This window comes from Ooceraea biroi, chromosome 7 (genome assembly GCF_003672135.1).
Source record: "Ooceraea biroi isolate clonal line C1 chromosome 7, Obir_v5.4, whole genome shotgun sequence".
Classification (NCBI taxonomy): Eukaryota; Metazoa; Arthropoda; class Insecta; order Hymenoptera; family Formicidae; genus Ooceraea; species Ooceraea biroi.
This window is the reverse complement of record NC_039512.1, coordinates 13,050,388-13,064,006: the sequence shown is the minus strand read 5'-3', so window position 1 is coordinate 13,064,006 and position 13,619 is coordinate 13,050,388. Positions and strand designations below refer to the sequence as shown.

Genomic DNA, 13,619 nt, shown 5'->3' with positions numbered 1-13,619 from the left:
GTTAGTGAGGGTGAACCGGCGGACGGCCTGGCATCCCTCCTCTCAACCCCTACGCACCCCGCTTCGCCACCAGCCGAGCACCTTCAACCCTCCCGCCATCCCGTCGCGTTCCGTCGGCTTTCGCTCACTCTCTCTCTCTCTCTCCCTCCCTCTCTTTTTCCCTCATTTGCTCGCGCGCTCTCTCTCTCTCTCCCTCCGTTTATCTTTCTCTCTCTCGCATCTCATCCCTCGTTCGCGCTACTCCAACTTCATCTCCCTTTTCACCCCCGCCGTTAACCCGACGGAAAATCGGAAGAGGATAGTTTATATAGAATAATAGTGTGTATAATAGTACGCTACGTAGATATATATGGTATATTATATGTGTGGATAATTTATATAGATGGATGAATAATATGGTAACATGCATGGCAGAGAGCGTAATAATGTAATATGTAGACAATATATAGATAATATAATAGAGGGACAATTTGTGTGTAATATATAGTCAATAGTGCATTGCTAATAATACCGTTTGCCAGGATATTCCGGAGCTCATTAAATCGAGTCCTCTCTGCAACTTCAAGGCGGTGGCATTACATCTTTCATGAGCCACTGCGTCGCGCGTTGCGATTTTATCCGCGATTAATAGATCACGCGTGACAGCTGGCAATTTCTCTAATTTAGCTGCCAAACTTAACGAGCACCTGCCATTTTTAGATAGTTATTTCTTCATTATAGCATACTTTCTTTTGGTAATTAATTTTTGTTGTTAATTGTTGCTCTTACCGTTTGTGAAAATCTTCTTGTCTATATTCTCTGTCCCGATATTGCGTATTTCTGCCATAAGTGAAATTTCTGCTCATCGCGCGTCCCTTTGATACCCTTGCTGATAATTTAATCCCATCGGAGTGGAAAGCAGGAGCGCAGGCCCTCATTAATCTGTTTAATAAAAGAAAAATGAGAACAAATCTATTCAGTAAATTGCGAATGTGTGTACCCGCTGCAATCAGATGATTAAATCTCGGCAAATGAAGAAAGTTTTTTTTTGTCCAACTGATTGTTTCACGTGTTACAGCAACAAGCTGCTTTATAATCTAATCTGTGAGCTGATCTTCACTTCGATAAGATGTCGAGATTCTTTGTCAAAACAAAGACCACTTTCTACTAGACTAATTATGCCTAATTGCGCTTGACCATGCTCCTGAAATGTGATGAAATGACGGATCGCTCCGAGATCAGCAAATGGATGTCCAGACGAAATTTGACGAAGATAACGCGAAGAAATGTACATTTCTTCTTTCGTTCATCTTTCGACTTTCGACGGATTGACACATTGATCGAACACCATCGGCTGATATCAGATAAGAGATCTTAATGCCCAGCTGGATCCGATACCGGCGATCTATATAATAGCCGCGTTATTTTCTTAATTGTTACTCGCGGGACTCTTATCGCGTTCGAGCAGTCGCAAGAGCAGTGAACCAATTTGCGAGGATATACTCGTGTGTAATTAGCGTATCGTCGTTTCGGTACACGGGCAGATAGCGACTACACACGCGATCGAGTACGTCAAACGGACTCCCTGGACGCGCATAAATTTTCTTCTTTTCGAGCAACTACCTTCGATTTGGCACGTTAAGTCGCGAGAATCACTGCAGTTTCTTCCCTCGCAATCGCTCATCGATTGATAAAGAAGACGCAGCAAATTCGTTAACTTCGAAAGGAAAGACATTCTTCTTTCCACGTCTCCAGAGGCAATCGGACAGTCGACCATGTTTCCCACTTTGCGCGGAAAAATGAGCCACCTCGTGGTGTTCGGACTTATCCTGATCTGTTGCCATGCCCGGATAATTGAGAAAAATGATCAGAGTGAGTATAGACATGTGTATTTCTCTTGTTTTCTTCTAGAAAAATACATCGGATCTCTGTTGAGGAAGTATAGTATATCTTAGTTGAGCAATACGTATCTTTTCTGGAAAAAACGTATTGTTCTTACATTCAAGTATTTGGTACTGGCCTTGCTGTTTATTTTTGGACCGCCTACTTTTGAACCGCTTATTTCTAGCTATCCTGTTCTTGGCTTCTATTTCTGGGCATAGATATGAATCTTTTGCAGAATGCACTCATAAACTCAATTTATGACTCGATCTTGTGCAGTATCATTTATTGTAATGTCACAAGCGTTATTTTTAACGACCGCGCGCAGATTTCTCTGTAGCCTGGAATAATTGTCCACTCTCAACAATTATTCTTTTGCAAAAGATAAAACATCTCAGCAATGTACGTAATGTTTAAGTGTTTGTAATTTAGCAAATCTTACATTTCGCGAATTTTTAGTTGCACCCATCGATGAGCAGGCGAATAAAGTCGAAAAATTCCTCGAGGACTTCAAGACCAAAATGAAGACGGGAGACGAGGAACTCGGGCTTCCAATCTTGGATCCATTCGTCATGAAAGAAGTTCCGCTCAAGGTCGACGAAGAAATGATAAAGTGCGTGTCGTTTCTTGATTCTTGAGTTGAGTGATGCTGCAATGCCGCGAAGAACAAAGCTGTACGAGGCTTCCTATTTAATCCTTGACACACACGCAACTACTGCCTTGCGGATCGTTTCCTTTCTACTCTGTGTTCCGCCTCCTTTAGCCTCAAACTTGAAATCTTTCATTTCCTCTCTCCCTCTTATTATTGCTGTGAACGTTTCTTCTTCTTCGTACAGACATTTTTTTTCGTCTCAACAATATTGTTTCTACAAATAATTATATAATTTGATAGATCACGCGGTGTGTGTGTCGATTCTAAAACGGTAAAGGCAAGAGACATATTTATAAAGTTTAGAATTAATTCATAATTTTCTTATTCGGCGTATTTTTAGAGTGGACGGATTCTTGACGAACCTGAGAGTGGATAGCCTGTCCGAGTATAACGTGTTGAGTGGTAACTTCCAGTTAATAGGATTAAAATTCAGCATGAATCTCTCGTGGCCGCAAATAGTCGCGAGTACAGATTACGCAATAGACGCCACCGTCAACGACTTCGAAATTTATGGCAAAGGCAAGATAGAGTGAGTGTTCTCCTTTTCTCTTACGAGTTTGACTGATAACAATTTCGTTGCGTGTTCAGTTTATCAGATACTTGAAATAACATTTGCTGATAATCCAAATAATAGATAAAAAATAGATAAAGTAATCAATAAACAAAATGCGTAGATTTTGTTTATTTGTCAATGTAAGATGTAAAGATCTTTTCAGTTGGAACTGAACTCTGGCGAAATTATTTTAGTTTTTATTATTATTTTCATTACTTTTATGTAATAATAAATCTGATAGAATAGTATATAATTATAATTATTAGTATACTGATGCGTGATATTAATGTATACGCGTACGTGTATTACAATTATTATAATTATTTCTTATTTTTCCTCGTTCGCGGAAAACGTTCGTTTTCTATTTCGCTTCGTCTATATTTACAACAAGTACACAATGCTTGAAATATACGCGTGACAAAACGAGAGCTCCAATGACTGACAATGAATCAGCCGTTCTTCATTCAAAGCATTCCCGACTTTATCAGGCAATGTCAACTACGACGAAGGACATTATTAAACTAAATTCATCTGTTATGCATGCATTTGTTCATGTGTAAAGCGTATACGTGACCGCACCGCTGTGTACATCGGTTTTCGCGCTTGTTTTCCCTCTCTTGACAATAGTCAAGGTCAGGTTTTAGCCAAGATTTATACGTGGTCCATTTAGGAGTATTTTCACACTTATTCTTGCTGATTCGAAATAATTTATCGTTCCACTTTTAAATAAAATAATACATTTGTTTTGAAGCCAATTCCTGCTTAAATACGTGTATACATTGCAATTTTTGCAATCTTATCTGCAACTATTAAATTTTTATTTTAAGAAATGATAATTAATAATAAAAAATTTAATAAGATCAAGATATCACTGTAATATTATATATGTATTAAATTTTTAGTGTGGCCGCGCATGACTTCGTTTTCGGGACGACCGTTACTCTTGTAGTGAACGGCAAATATCTCAAAGTGAAGAGCTTGTCATCGAAATTTTCTTTGAAGGCGTTAGACGTAAGTACAACCGAATCGCAATTTTCGACATTTTCCTTCTTTTTTTTAACTATAAACTTCGGAACAAGAATTAATTTTTTGTTTTTTCCCCATAGTTCAAGATAACTGGTCTCTTCAACGACGAGGAAGTATCCGAGGTAATAAGCTCCGTAATCTCCGATATCGTGCCTGAATTCATCAATAATTATCAGGATCAGCTTGCGCAGCAAGTAGACGCTCTCCTCACGAAGCAACTCGATGCTTTCCTAGCGACTAAAACAATTGGGGATCTACTGCGAATGTTTGGATAATATTTAGGCCATTCAAGGCACGTTGTTTGATCAATTATCAGGCATTCGATCGATCGTCATTAATTGAGCAATTAAAATACAATGCATTCGAAGAGCGTTAAATTCATCATTTAGATGTAAGCGCGTGTGTATATTTTTATTGAAAACCTTGTTTTGTAATTATAAAAAATTTCTCTCTCTAGAATTGTACTAAAATTGTTAACATTTGTACAAAAATTACTAATGAAATTACTAATAATAAAATCCGATTATTTGTTTTGATTATTTATTGTCTTTTGTTTGGTTATTTCATTTCAAGCGATGAGTTCACTTCGAAAAGTATTTAACAATGCTCCAATAGAAATGATTGCGTATTGAATCGTGTTAGACGAAGATGGAGGCCACGAGAAATTAATTCTTTTATTAGGTAAATATACGATGAAGATAGTCGTATATGCACGAATTGTGATAAATACCTATATGTTACCAACGAATCGAGAACTTTATCACGATAAAGAATATGATATAGTTTATTAATCTTACATAACCTTTTTATCATATTATCGAAATAAAAAATTGATTATATAATAACAATTAGACAAACATCATCCTAATTGTTCCATTTACTGTCGGTAATCGCAAAGCTTATTCTTAATATTAAAGTTTATACTTACCAAATGTTGAACAAGAAAAGAATCAATTGTTATCATTGTTATCAATTATTAATACTGAATAACAAAATACGGGCTAAACGACGATGCTTAAAAAATTAGGAGATGCTGAAAGAGAAGAAACATGCTATGACTGCCAAACTTGGACAAGCGGCTTCATTTAGAACAAAAAAGAAACATTGTGATTTACATTACCGACAATAAACTTCGTTATTATCCATCGCAGGTAAGTCGACAGTGCGCGACTTACTTTACCAACCAAGCGAACCGTCATCGTTGTCCTACGTGTTCGGACTTCGGACATTAGTCAGCGGCGTCAACGACACCCGGATGACAAATCCGCCGCGATCTGTTCACGGCGAACGGATTATCGTTATCGTTACGCACCACATCTGACGCGGCTCTCCTTGCCAGGCGCGAGAATCATGATTCTGCTTGAGATACACAACAGGATACTCGAGGAAACGTTAACGAACAAAATCAAGAATGCCTTGTCGGGGTAAGCGGCTCGCGTGCGCGCGGTCTTCCACGCACGGGAACATCCTGACCCGTGCCTTATCTCGGCACATAACCTCATCCCGGAGGATGTGGCGCCGGGGCGGTGTCCATCGCCACATTTATTTCTCTGGAGAGAGATTCTCACCTTCGAATCTACCAGCGAGTTTATCATCGGCCCTTTGATCACATTTCTTCGCGCTTCACCTCACACTTTTTATCCGGAGACTAGCGTGGAGCCATATAGAGCATGAAACGCGTTTTCCCATCATCTATCTATCCGTTGCGTTGCGAAAAATCTCACCGAGTTAGTAATCTCGGTATTACTATTATTATTATCTAGTAATGTATGTATGTTTTTCTTGAAGGCACAAGCAAGAGTCGACAGATGTTGTCATAGCGGACTTTGATGGGGTGCTATTTCACATTTCAAACCTTAGTGGAGACAAGTCGAAGCTTAGGGTGAGCACACGTTCCTTGAGATGAATTTTTCATGTTATTTGTTGAAATAATACCTATGGAGTTTGATTCAGTATATTTAGAACGTGTCTTTTTATATTTTCTTTATTTTATCAGTACTTTATCATATGAGTTTTGTGTTATCCTGATTATTAATACATTGGCAGTGTGGTCAATTAAAGGAGAGTTTTAATTGTTTAATTATCCTGGTGGAACAAACTTTAATTATTGTTAATATGCCTTTCATTACAGATAAGTATCCTGCTCAAATTTTATAAACAATTGCAAGAGCATGGTGCGGACGAACTGCTCAAACGGGAGTACGGGTCTCATCTCATTGCGCCAGAGAGTGGTTAGAACTTTGTTTTAATTATTTTGCATTTTTGTACGTATAGAAGTAAAAATTATTAATTGTTTCAAATTGTCTGTCATTTTTACAGGCTACAATGTATCGGTGCTCATAGATTTAGAGAAATTACCTGAGGATTGGGAGGCGTTAGTGAGGAAAGTTGCTCTGCTGAAGAGGCACTGCTTCGCCAGCGTCTTTGAGAAGTACTTTGACTTTCAGGAGGAATACTGCGACTCTCCAGGCAGGCCAGTGCAAAAGAGGGCTGTCATTCAATACCGCGACGAGGAGACGATGTAAGAAACACGTCGATTGTTAACATTATTAACTTGCTATTAATATTAATATTTCTTAAGGTACGTGGAGGCTAAGAGCGACAGAGTCACGGTAGTGTTCAGCACAATATTTAAGGACGAGGACGACATGGTGATCGGCAAGCTGTTTCTTCAAGAATTAAAGGAGGGCAGACGGGCGAGCCATACCGCTCCGCAGGTGCTGTTTAATCATCGTGAGCCACCGTTGGAGTTGCAGGATTCCGAGGCGGCGGTCGGAGACTGCATCGGCTACATCACGTTCGGTAAGGGAGGATTACTTAAATTCTTCACCTTCAAGCATATGCTAAACTGAATTTCCTTTTTAGACAAGTTTCTAAAGATTATTGTTGGTTCTTTGAGGTTTAATGTTAAATTATCTTGGAAAAAACATAGATCTGGACATCTGACATTTATTATATAATTTTGTATTACTCGAGTAGTGGAGGACGCGCGGCAGTCCTCGGGTTCATATCTTCCTAATATAATTTTTATCTCGCAGTGCTATTCCCACGTCACACCAATCGAGAGGCTCGCGACAACACTATCGACTTGATACACATGTTTAGGAATTACTTGCATTACCACATTAAGTGCAGTAAGGTCTACATTCATTCGAGAATGCGTACAAAGACGACGGACTTTCTCAAAGTGCTGAACAGAGCGAGATCTCAGTCCAAAAACACCGAGAAGAAGACTATCACGTATGTATCGGATTGATTATTTCGCATAAAATAATTAATGTATTGTAAATGATTAATTTAATTTGTAATTTTCACATTTCTTAAATCACTCTTTTAAAAGTCTTTTTATGTAAGTTTTATCTAGTCTTTATATGTATATAAAATCAAATCAATAAAGATTATTTTAATTATTCTGTAAAAAAATATTGCCTTGGGACATTGCCTTGAAACTTGATGCGATGTTTACTCAAGCTTACAATCTCTTACAGAGGACGGACATTCATCAGGAAAGAATGAGCAGCGTGTGGCGAAGTCGAAAGTGCTAACGCTAAGGAGAGAAATAGAGAGCGGAAGATCATTGTGCGAAGATTGTGCGGATTGCGGTCGGAAATATCGACCATCTTGCGAGGGAAACTTTCCTTCGAGACATCGTTCGGGTCGCCGTGCGCTGTCGGCGAGTGCTTCGAACCTTCGAACAATGCCGTATATTTAGGAAATATGTAGCGTCGCATTGAGTGATGTTGCGAGGAAAGAGAGAAATCGAGCAGGAGTTTTCGACTCACTCAACGCGACGGTCAATTCTATCCGGCGAGAGGACATTCGAGGATGTCCAAGTCACACCTGTCTGTCTGTGTGTGTGTGTACCGATAGTTGACAGTCACTCTGCTAACGTTACGGCGATCTTAAAACAGTGATCTAGGATTCAATTCAAATATAGCACCGCTGAAACTCGGATTCGGCTGCTCGTATTACGTCGGTTGTTACTTGAACGATTTATCATGCGTTATGCCAACACTCTGAACTGCATCCGACGCTCCGAGCGAGTACATTGACATACAGATTAGTTGTAATGATGCCCTCAAAGTGAAATCACGTGAAACGACCATGAACGTGAAGATACACGTTCGACTTGTTTGACGGTTCAAACGAACGATATTTGAACTGTCAAGCAAACGTGCACGTCGGTGATTTCACGTCGTCACGTTGCGAAATTTCATGGGGGCAACATTATCCAGACCGTCGGAACAGTAATGCCGTTACTACTAAAATAATTAAGATTCAATATATGGAAAAGGTAACGATTAAACTAATCTCTTTATTCCGCATCGCGACTTCAAACTCGGTCGAACAGATCGTCGGAACAAACAGACATTGTTAAATAGCATGATTGTTTCCCTTTTCGATACTTTTATTGTCTAATTAACGACTATACATTCGATTATTGTGAGAGAGAGAGAGAGAGAGAGAGATAATAAAACGACATTAACAGTCTACAGAGAGAGAGAGTCTACTCCTACACCTTCTGGTATCGATCTGTAATCAGTAAGCAGCGTCAAATAGGGAGTGTCCGAACGTGTCGTGTCCAATTAAGCAAAACCACACCCAGGCTCCGACACCGCCGTGAATCTCTCCGTCAGTCAGAGGTATCTTCCCGAGGGTGAATATGCATCGATACGTGCGCAACGACTCCAGTCAACGCAATAGTTAGCACTCGTTACTCGTTACGTAAAAAAAGCCAAAAATTTAGGGCCTTTGCACAGTTCGCTACTACAATCTGGGTCCTTGGGTCGGAACCGTGTTTTGCGTCACTTTGCTTCCTCGTTAGTTGATTAATTTCATTTCGACGTTGCAGATCGCAAAATTAAAACACCTTTTTGCAAGAAGTTAAAATTGTGCAAACTTTATTTTCGGGACTTTTGGAACTTGAACGTGCGTTAGCGCGATGGAGGAGACGACGGTTGCAACGAGCAGTTCGTCCGTGTTTCCGTGCTCATGGAGCGAAGCCTCGGTGAGGTCCGACGACTGCATCGAGGACACGCAACTGTGGGAGAAAGAAGTGTTCCTGGGTATTCGTGTCTGGCAGTTTGCCGCCATCGTTCTCTCCATCCTGCTGACCATCATCGTCGGACTGTGCTGTTGCATCCGCTTCCGCGTGCCCCGCACAAAGCAGGAGATCGAGGCGGACTACATTCGCAAGAAGATTACTAGAAAGTTCCGACGCGAGCTTTCAAAAATTAATAATAAGGATATGGACGAGATGGATCTGCAGAAAGGTAATGCGACTTTCGCGCGAAGAGTTCCAGAATTGAGAATAATAAGTTCGCGATGGTCTAAACTGGAAACAAAGGACAAGGCATGTAGGATGCGTGCAATCTAACAGTAAATAATGAATATAGTAATATTATTGTAATATAAATATATAATTTCATACGAGAAAAGTCTATGGATTTTATGTGTGACTCGGTAATCAAGAGATCATTTATCATTTCATTTATATTTTATTAGGAATTCCTCGACCAAAACAAATAGATTTATCTATTCGGTTAAGATAAAGCCTATTTCATGCCTTCCTATTTATTATAAAATCTTGATAAAATCTGGAAATGTTTACGATTGTGGAAGCTAAACATATTTGCTTTCCGCAGCTCTGGATAGAATCCGGAACGAGTTCGACGGGGACCCCGCGATAGCGAAGGAGTGTGCGGAAATGGCACAGCGGAACGCTCAACGTGGCTTTCGATCCAGGTTCAACGCCGTGTTTGGCGGAACCCGGGTGCGTTTCAGCTCACGCGAACAAGCGGAATTCAGTGCCATGATCTAACGATCTCTCGCGAGTTATAATAATGTATGCGTCATGTTCTTGCATTCTTGTTGCACATATAACTTTAAGATTTAACTTTAAGATCGAGGGAAAAAAGAAACGGAGAGGTGAAGAAATAAAGCAATGAAGAAACGGAATAATAAATTAATGAAACGTATCCTTCAATTTAATTTTAGTTCAACTTCAATGTAAAGAAAGAGCTGAAAAAGGGTGCAAAATTAAGAATTTTAGAAAGAGGTTGATGTCAATTTAAGCGACAAGTGATGGGCAATAAATCATGTATGACACCTGCATTGACTAAATATAATCTTTATTTCATAGATATATTTTACACAAATTTAGTTTAGCATGCAACAGTGATCTATTAGCAACGAATAGTAATGCTTCAAAAAGCACTCCACGGTGTGTTATAGTGTATTTTTCTTTTTCTTCTTCTCTATCGTGTTTCGACATCGCTATCAATTAAATCCTTTATATCGATTAATTATTTGTACTCTCTCGTTAATCGCGCTTATATCTTATTATCGCACACCGTTTCATCTTATTCATCTAACTGATAGAACTCGTTGAATTATGGATCTAACGATCAATGACAAGAATATAAAATAACTATATAAATTATTTAGTAAAAATAATAAAGATTGAAATTTGCGTAACAAAACATTGCCGAAAATGAAACCAAATCTGATTACAATTTCTACATAAAATGCTAGTATAGCAACAGGCTTTCCGCCGCAATTTTGCAACTTTGCAAGTTTGCTTGATCGAGTCACGATGACTTTGCAATCTCCTCGTTGCTGACCGATCGCAATTCGGAGAATGATCGCGCGAGGTAACTCAATCAATCGATATCCACAACGATCTTTTAAAAAATTAAGGTAAAAAAACAGGAGAAGGTAATTCGACAAAAAATAAAATAAAAGACCACGGGAAATGCGTGTTTATGAAAATGATTTATTAAAATCGGAAACATACAAGAGGCGGGATTGCTTGGCAAGAGACTTGACAATCCCACTGTTGTAACGGCAACAGGTCATCGTCGTACGATTCCGTAAAAAAATAGGGGAAAAAAGGAAAAGAGAAACCAGGATCGCCAATTGAACGAACCGAAAATGCAGCGAGAAACGGAGATCCATCGAACTGTCGATCGGTGATGTAACTCGTGTAACAACTCAATCGCGAGACTCACTCTCTTGTGCGGGCGGGTGTGCACCGCTCATCATCTTTTCTCGTTGATGGCCTCTAACTGAACGTGATAGCAACGAAAAGCGACAAAAAAATGTATAAACGCAATGTCTCAATTAGTCAGCACCGACGACTGTCTGATCGGTCTCGCTCTCGTGATTTACTTCTACGTCGACGCGGTACTGACGGTTCATCGATACGATAACGGGATCTTTTAATTTTTCTTCAATGATGATTCAGCGGAGGGATCCGACGAGAGAGAGAGGTCGATCTCGTCGTCCTCTTCCTCTCGTATAACTCTATGCGATAATGTTGATTACAGCATATGACAAAATAGACGACAGAATCTGTGTGATTTTCTGGTGCGTCTCGAGCGATTGTTGCTTCGACGGTTCAAGTCGACAATTGATCGCCAAAGTACGCAGCCACTTTTTCTTTTTTTTTTTCTCCTCGTTGTGCCTTCGATCTTGCGTAAACGAAATTCTCGTCGATGCTTTTCGCATTTCACTCTCGAGTGTGGATCTCGAAAGAAAAGATCGTTAACAATGATGCTCATCTCTCTCATACTTTCGCCAAAAAGAAATCCAATTCGCCGGGGGGATGTCATGTGTGATCATTAGACGCTTAGAGATTTTTAATGTTTCTCTTCCGTGCTCTTAAATTCTAGAATCTTTGAATGCTCGATTTTGTTGGATCTTGCATTCTGCGAGATAGCCTGGATCCTTACATTTCTACGACGTTGAATGCCTCCTTAAAATTGTAAGATCTCTGAATCCTTACGTACTAAGATCTTTGCGTACTTAGATTCTAAGGTCTTTGGATCGTTGGGTGTTAGATTCTAGGAACTGTGGATCTTTAGGTTCTACGGTCTTTAGATTCTTGGATTATAGAATTTTTGCGTCACTTAGGTACTCTAGGAGGGAAAGAGGGGATCTGGAATATTTATTTCTTTTGACCAAAAAAGAAAAAAATGAAAACGTAGGAACGAGCGTAAATGCGAGAACGTATCGTTAACGTGATTGCTCGACCTGACTGCGAAATAAAGTCTCAATCCCGGAACATCCAGGAGGATGTTTCTGCTTAGAGCGCGGGACTACATGAACTAGAATACAATGTTCTCTCTGAACGGATTCTCGAAGGATTACAAGGTGCCTTAAAACACATTGTACGAGGAAGGAACTTCGACCGACTAGAGGATCCGACGACGCGCGAAATTCCATGTACACGTATAATAAGCACGAAGTCGTGTCTGGTTCGTGAACTGACAGAGTCTTCTTCGCGAAGTGTTATAAAAGTTACAACGCTCTGTGTAGAAAGTCAGCCTAGTTCCTTGGCAAATCCCAAGGTTCTCGATTAATTTCTTGAACGTTCCGGCATTCTTGATTCGGAATCATTAGGAATTGCGGAATCAAACCTCGTGACGACTCGTCAGAGAGCTATCGTGATTACTTAAAAACGCCGTCCAGTCGTTTCGACAGATGCTGGCGTTATTCCGGTACATGCATCTTCTCGACGATACAATGAGACTTGAAAAGTTACAATTAATTAATGCGAGCGTCAACGCGATTAAACTCGCGAGTGGACGACGCTTTCGGGATTCCTCTAATTGATGAAGACTGGCCGGAAGTGAGGCAGATAAGTGTAGACAGGAAGAGAGAGAGGGAGAGAGGGGGGGGAGAGAGACAGAGAGAGACAGAGATACATAAGCAGAGAAACGGAGAAAGAGAGAGCTCGCTACGAGGTAAAAGAGGCATGTCTCCTCATGAAAAGGTCGCGACGCGCAACGTCGGCGGCGGCGGTGGCGACGACGGTGGGCGTCTACGCGTGTCTTCACGAGATCTTGTTCCGCCACCACGAGAACTTCATTTTCGGGCTGAGATATTGAAAGCTGATTACTGACTGCGGGATCAGCGCGAGTATGGGTAAGAAGCTGCCACAGGTGCGACTCTTGGGCTCTTCGTCACGCTCTACCGTAGTCGTCTTGCTGGCGGTGGTGACGGTGGTGGCTGTCGTGGTCGTGGTCGTCGTCGCTGACGGCGTTGAGTACGGATACGGCGTCGATAGCGGATTACACGTGATGTGGACATGTTCGGGATTCCACTTGGTATTCTCGCTCCTGGCAATTGCGTCGGTTTCCTTCCCCGTGAGGCTCCTCCTCTTCTGCTTCTTCTCCGCGACAGCGCTCACGTACCGCACGACACTTTTTCTTTGGTAAGCGTCGTCGCTGCCGCCATCGCCGTTACCGACGTCGATCTCGCACTTGAGGGATGTTTTACGATACACTTTGGATCGCGGCAGCTTCGTGGCCATCAACTGCGGCGATGACGCCGAGCGAACCGCATCTGCGCCCTTTGGGATCTCGGAAACATTACTGCGGCTCTGAGGAGCAACAGAAAGGGAATGGGGCTGCACGGGGGAGGAGAACTCCTTGTCGCCGCTCTTCGGATTCGTCATCGAGTCGATGTCACAATGGTGATCCCGGGGAGAGCGACAAAGGGAGGAAAGGGGGATGGAGTGCGCTT

General features: G+C 41.0%; 4 protein-coding genes and 1 long non-coding RNA gene across 6 annotated transcripts; 3 read left to right on the top strand and 2 right to left on the bottom strand.

Moving 5' to 3' along the window:
* The first annotated feature begins 123 nt into the window (after positions 1–123).
* LOC105279666 lies at positions 124–4,627 on the top strand. Its single transcript, XM_011339575.3, has 6 exons — positions 124–318; positions 1,058–1,851; positions 2,320–2,473; positions 2,853–3,041; positions 3,968–4,076; positions 4,172–4,627. Exons 2-6 carry the CDS (start codon positions 1,755–1,757, stop codon positions 4,364–4,366), a joined length of 744 nt encoding a protein of 247 aa, XP_011337877.1. The 5' UTR covers positions 124–318; positions 1,058–1,754; the 3' UTR covers positions 4,367–4,627.
* A 12-nt stretch (positions 4,628–4,639) lies between these two features.
* On the bottom strand, positions 4,640–5,318 carry LOC105279665. Its single transcript, XR_893986.2, has 2 exons — positions 5,212–5,318; positions 4,640–5,124 (listed from the first exon to the last, which is right to left on the bottom strand). It is a non-coding gene; the product is annotated as an uncharacterized LOC105279665 (long non-coding RNA).
* Positions 5,315–8,582, top strand: LOC105279668 (actin-related protein 2/3 complex subunit 2). 2 transcript variants are annotated; one of them, XM_011339576.2, is made up of 7 exons: positions 5,315–5,515; positions 5,880–5,973; positions 6,223–6,322; positions 6,411–6,612; positions 6,673–6,893; positions 7,130–7,331; positions 7,580–8,582. In XM_011339576.2, exons 1-7 carry the CDS (start codon positions 5,442–5,444, stop codon positions 7,605–7,607), a joined length of 921 nt encoding a protein of 306 aa, XP_011337878.1. In that variant the 5' UTR covers positions 5,315–5,441; the 3' UTR covers positions 7,608–8,582. The 2 variants fall into 2 exon arrangements, with proteins under 2 accessions (XP_011337878.1, XP_026827262.1); XM_026971461.1 differs by lacking the exon at positions 5,315–5,515 and adding an exon at positions 5,778–5,818.
* Positions 8,583–8,725: 143 nt separating this feature from the next.
* On the top strand, positions 8,726–10,203 carry LOC105279669 (transmembrane inner ear expressed protein). The gene is made up of 2 exons (XM_011339577.2): positions 8,726–9,364; positions 9,737–10,203. Exons 1-2 carry the CDS (start codon positions 9,034–9,036, stop codon positions 9,910–9,912), a joined length of 507 nt encoding a protein of 168 aa, XP_011337879.1. The 5' UTR covers positions 8,726–9,033; the 3' UTR covers positions 9,913–10,203.
* A 6-nt stretch (positions 10,204–10,209) lies between these two features.
* Positions 10,210–13,580, bottom strand: LOC113562325. Its single transcript, XM_026971462.1, has one exon. The coding sequence runs from the start codon at positions 13,549–13,551 to the stop codon at positions 12,928–12,930; it is 624 nt and encodes a 207-aa protein (XP_026827263.1). The 5' UTR covers positions 13,552–13,580; the 3' UTR covers positions 10,210–12,927.
* Positions 13,581–13,619: the final 39 nt, after the last annotated feature.